The sequence below is a fragment of the Meleagris gallopavo genome, chromosome 19 (assembly GCF_000146605.3).
Source record: "Meleagris gallopavo isolate NT-WF06-2002-E0010 breed Aviagen turkey brand Nicholas breeding stock chromosome 19, Turkey_5.1, whole genome shotgun sequence".
Taxonomy (NCBI): domain Eukaryota; kingdom Metazoa; phylum Chordata; class Aves; order Galliformes; family Phasianidae; genus Meleagris; species Meleagris gallopavo.
Window position 1 is genome coordinate 184,171 of NC_015029.2, and position 5,798 is coordinate 189,968.

General features: G+C 50.6%; 1 protein-coding gene across 1 annotated transcript in view; it reads left to right on the plus strand.

Annotated features, from left to right (window-relative positions):
* The first annotated feature begins 5,445 nt into the window (after nt 1-5,445).
* DPP7 (dipeptidyl peptidase 7) overlaps nt 5,446-5,798 on the plus strand; it is a 20,181-nt gene continuing 19,828 nt past the window's right edge. Inside the window, exon 1 of the mRNA XM_010721105.3 lies at nt 5,446-5,510. Coding sequence (XP_010719407.1) covers nt 5,446-5,510 — 65 coding nt within the window. The remainder of the gene's footprint in view (nt 5,511-5,798) is intronic.

Sequence of the window (5,798 nt, forward strand, 5' to 3'; positions counted from 1 at the left end):
GGAGCTTATAAGCAGAAGGGGAACCAATTTTTAACATGTGCAGATGGTGATAGGACAAGGGGGAATGGCTTTAAAATGAAAAGAGGGGAAATTTAGGTTAGATGTTAGAAATTCTTTACTCAGTGAGTGGTGAGGTACCAAAACAGGTTACCCAAAGAAGTTGTGGATGTCTCAACTCTGGAGGTACCCAAAGCCATGGATGGGGCCCTGGGCAGCCTGACCTTGGGTGGGCAGCCAGCCCACGGCAGGGGTGGGGATGGATGATCTTTCAGGTCCCTTCCAACCTGAGCCATTTTATGATGTTATAATACTTTGGAGGTAAATCCCGGGCACATCCCTTCCTGTTGCACTATGAGCTCCAGGTACTACAGATACTACAGGCTACAGGCCTGCCTTGCTGCCCAGCCAGTTCCGTGCTTTCACCTTCTCACCTCCTACCTGTTCCTTCCAGACTGCCCATCAAGAGCAAATTATTCAGTCCTGGGGTTAAAAGAAAACTCCATCTCTTTCTCCCTCTTTTGCTTTCCTGAGCACATAACCTTGCCTTCACGGGCTGCATATTTTTATGCAGCAGCTCATGGCCACCTACACTTCGCTGTCCTTCCTCAAATTCACCCATAAGCATGCACCACTTTCCCTGCCCTGTGCAAAATGCAGCATTGAGAGCAGCCCTGACAGCAGCTGTCAGCTTGTACAGCTTGCAGGGAAACTGAATTATCCAGTGATTGTTGGCAGGTGTCAGATTAGAGAGGCAGTGCTCAAGTCCAGTCCAGATGAACAAGCAACCGGATGGCTACGTGGCTCCAATGTCTCCATCATTAAAGCAGATGAGCACTGCACAGGCAAATCTACTGGAAATGACACTTTCATGAGTACAAAGTGCCAGCAGCAAACCTCAAAGCATTGATGGCCAAGAAGAACCTGCACTGCCTAACAGAAAGACACAAGACCCAAATGAATTGCCACTTATGTTTCCACTACCAAGAATCGCCTTCCCTTGTCCTTTCATCCTCTAGCAGAGCTTTAAGAAATGGATCATCTCCCCGAGCCTCCTTGGTATGCCCACAGCTCCTTGTGGGTTCCAGCATGTCCGTGGCAGCAGTCAGGCAGCAACTCTGCTTGAATTCCACCCCCACTGTCAATCGCTTTAGGATTATCACGAATCCTGGAATGTTTCCAAGGATGCTCTCTCTATTCTGTGTGCATGCTGCCACTGATGTGATTAAGCAAAGGTCAAAGGGTGTCCTGGAGGAGCTGAGAAGCCAGTTAAGCCTCAGCTGGTCCTTGAGCTGACAGCCACCAAATGGTTGTGGGAACTTCCACACCACCTGGCAGCCCCCAAGAAACTGCAAGGTGAGAGCTGCCTGTAGTCAGCACTGGAGATCTCTGCAGGTGCATGCTGAAAGACTACTGGGCAGAACCATATGTGTGACAGCAGAGACAAGATTTGGTCCCAAAGCAACAGCCTTAAAAGGAGCCTACGGAAGGTGCAAAATGCCCTGATGAACAAGGTCCAATAATAGAAAATCCTGCTGCTGAGGGCTGACTTGAGGGCCCAGGTGTGTCTCATTGCATGGAAGAGCCACTGTGACCAGGGTAAGGGACTCCTGGGAGACCCAGGCAAGCCTGTACACCAAGGCAACAGGGAGAGGGACTGGACATGTCTAAGCACATGCAATTTTGAACCCAAACTCAAGGGAAGGCCATACTCTACAGAGCACAGTCCTGCATCACTCCGTAGGTTGATGCTGTGCAAGATATTTGTTCTCTTTATGTTCCTTTGGAGATACCTTCTAGAAATAAGACTCATGCAGTCACACTGCCTCCACCTGATATAACCCCCATGGGCAACTTTGCAGCTCATTTGCCACTTCAGCTACATCTGACAGAATGACCTCAGAAGTGCTTGGTTTTCTAAAAACAGGCAGCAGATAGGGAAGTGAGATCAAGCCTGTGCTCCTCGTGCAGGAGATGCTGCAGCATGAGTTCACCCTGTCACAGGCATTTAAAAACCCACACCTCAGATCAATTGCCTTCAGATCCAGCAGTCAGAAAGGCTCTGTCAGGAGCTTGCGTCTTCTTAGACAGTAAAACAACACTGCAGAGCACCCAACTGGAATAAACCTTTAAACAAAGTCCAGAGACAGCACAGCAACTGCCCACATCTGCAAAGACATCTACTGCAGCTCTTCCTGCCAAAAGTGGGTAACATGGAACAACCAGGAGATTGTTGGCAGCTGAGCAGTACACCATGGAACTGGGTGCTGCCATAAGGGGAAGTTTATAGCCTGAGAAATCGTGTGCAGGAATTCTTCTCCCAGAGGAGAAAAACCATGGGCAAGCATCACTCTGCAGGGCTGACTTACTTTGGTGCTTTTAAAAAGCCTAAGGGTTCCTGCTGAGCTCCTCTCCTTCCCCAAGGCACGCACCTCCCACCTGCAGCTCATAACACTGCTGCTCAGCCAGCAGCCTTGTCAAGGTCACTATGCTGCCAAGCCTGACCTCCCAGAGCATCTTATCAGGAGGTCAATGCTGTAACATCACTTTGCCTAATCCATGTATGTTCCACTCTGGACAGGAATTGACATTAGCAGTTTGTTATCCAGCTGGCACAAACTGCACACTGCCTTCTGTACCTGGGTTCACCTCGGCATCACACAGTTCCCAGTTTGCTGCACCTCTTGGAGACCTGGTTTCCCTGTACTTACAGCATTGCAGTGCTGAACTTTGGCTCAGAGCTGCAGCTAGCACAACAACCCCAAGAGCAACTGCTTAAAGCTTAAAGACAGAAGACCAATAACAGACCAAGAACTGATTAGGTTGGCTATAAGAAAAATGTCATAAAAGGGCCTGCAGAATCAGGAAAGGTGCATTAACAAAGCCCTTGCTCTCCCGCAGAGCATTACACCCCACTGGCTGCATATGGCCTTGCTGCAATTACAGGGCCAGCTTCCCACCTCTGCAGTACATGAGACAATGAACATTTTGAGTCCCTGACCTCTTCCTCTAATGTTTTTTTCCCTTACTCCACAAGCTGAAATATAGAACCCTTTTCCAAAATAAAGATCGTGTTTTTTGCTCCGCGCAATGCAGCAGGGGAAAGGATGCAGTGCCCAAATGAACCATATCCTCGTTCCAAGAAAGACTGCTCCAGGCTAGCAGTGATGCTGTTCCCTGCTGCCAACAGAAAATGGTCACAAACTCATAGATTAGGTGAGACCAGCCTGGTCCAAGCCCTCTGCTCAAGCAGGGCCACCCAGAGCCACTTGCCCAGGACCTTGTTCAGATAGGCTTTGACAGTCCACAATCTCTCTTGGCAACCTGTGCCAGTGCTCTGGCACCCAAACAGCACAGAAGTGCTTTCTGATGTTCAGATGGAACCTCCTGTGTTGCAATCTGTGCCCATTGCATCTTGTTTGTCACTGGGCACCAGTGAAGAGCCCAGCTGCATCCTCTGTGCACCCCATTGTCCTGATTTTGGCTGGGATAGAGTTAATTTCCTTCACAGAGGCTCACATGACACTGTGTTTTGGATTTTTCATGAAAACAGCATGAGAATACTGACGTTGTTCTTGTTGCAGAGCAGTGCTTACTCAGAGCCAAGGACTTCTCTGTGTCTTGTGCTGCCCTGCCTGCTGGGGGTGTGCACAGAACTGGGAGGGGACACAGCTGACATGAACTGATTGGGGGACAGTCTGTGCCACCTGACATTGTGTTCAGCAATAAAACTGGGAAGAAGAAGAAAGGGGAGAATGTTTGGAAGGATGGTATTTGTCTTCCCAAAAAAACATTACATATGATGAGCCCTGCTTTCCTGGGAGTGGTTGAACATCTGCCTGCAGATGGGAAGAAGCAAATGAACTCCTTTTTTTGCTTTTGCTTGCATGCAACAACTTTTGCTTTACCTAGTAAACTGTCTTCATCTCAAACCATGGTTTCTCATACTTGTACTGTTGATTCTCTACCCTACACCACCTGGGGAGTCAGTGAGTGACCATGCAGTGCTGAGCTGCCTGCTGGGTTAAACCACACCACCTCCATCAGTGCAGTGGATAAGATCGCCCCGAGCCACCTCTTCCCTGGGATGAGCTGTCACTGCAGAACAGGGCAGGGAAGTGAGGGAGAGCTGACAGGAGCTGTGCAGTCAGGGAGGCTGAACTGTCTTCCTCCAAAGAGAGAACCTAAATTTACATAATTACTACGTGAAAGGCTGTTTAAATCTGACTATATGCTCAACCTCTCTTCCTGTTTTCATCCCTCTTCACATTTTCAAAAGGTTTGCAAGTCAAATTTCCATGCTGTCAGGAAGCCCGTTCATTCACATCAGCCGCCTTTTGGCTGACAACAGAGCCGATCCACAGCGCAGCACTGCGGCTTACGGGAGAACCACAGCTTATGGGATGCAGAGACAGCGCTCCGTTCAGACAGAACAAGCGTCCCATCCTTCCAGAGCAAGAGCTGTGGAATAATTGGCCTGGGGCAGACAGAGGACAGATTGATGTAATTTAAGTGAAAGGCCAAAATACAAATACAGGCTTCTAAAATACAGGCCTGCGGCGCTGGGGCCACAAGATTACACACAGCCCTGCTCCCTCCAAGGGGTGCTCGAGGAACCGGCCCAGGGCGGGCAGTCTGAAACTAACACGGTGCTTCTGCCTGTGTTTTCGGGGGGAAAAAAGTAAAAAGCTCAATATTAGCTCTTCTGATAATATTAGCTCTCCTATGAGGAAAGGTTGAGGGAACTGGGCTTGTTTAGCTTGGAGAAGAGAAGGCTGCAGGGAGACCTCAGTGTGGCCTGCCAGTGCTTGAAGGATAAACAGGAGGGAAACGGCTGTTTGTGAGGGTGGATGGTGATAGGACAAGGGGAATGGTTTGAAACTGAGACAGGGGAGGTTTAGGTTGGATGTTAGGAGGAAGTTTTTCACACAGAGCGTGGTGAGGCAGTGGAACAGGTTGCCCAAGGAGGCTGTGGATGCCCCATCCCTGCAGGCATTCAAGGCCAGGCTGGATGTGGCTCTGGGCAGCCTGGGCTGCTGGTTGGCGACCTGCACACAGCAGGGAGTTGGAACTGGATGAGCATGTGGGCCTTTTTGACCCAGGCCATTCTGGGATTCTACGACTATTGACAGGGGAGGGACAAAACTGGATTATTTATTTCTCTTTTCATGTATCAGAAAGCTTTGGCTTTTTGTTCCACCCACAAGCAGGAACTTTCATTTCTGAAGATGCTTTTTGACTGGGACAGTTACACAAAAGGCCTCACTGAAGAAACCTTCCACAACTCCAGACAACTTCATCCCTCAGTATTTACGGATGTCCCCACACTCTTCATAAAGGCCTGTAAGGAGAACAATTACGTTCCTCTTCTTTTAGAGCCCTGAACCTCAAGGGTCTGCTCCAGCTCTGGCTTCACCCTGTCTGCCCACACCGACTCCCTACTCGCGCATGGGCGGCGATCGCCGGAAAAAGACTCCGGCAGATGCCCCGGTAGACAACATGACGGCGCCTCGGTAGGCATGGCGCCCGCGCGGTCACGTGAGGAAAGACGTGTTGTCACGTGCTGCCGCCGGAGTCACGTGCGCAGCCGCCGGTGGTCTCCACGCGGGCGGTCAGGTCCACGTGCGGAGCGGAGCAGAGCGCTGCTATGGGAACTCGCTCGCCTCTGCTGCTCCTCTTACTTCTCTCGCTTCTGCCGCCGGGCCGCGGCGCTCCCGGTGGGTGCTCGAGCCGGGACCCCTCGTTTCCCCTGAACCCTGGGCCCCTTCCAGGCCGGAGCCTTCAGTCGGACCGGGCGGCGC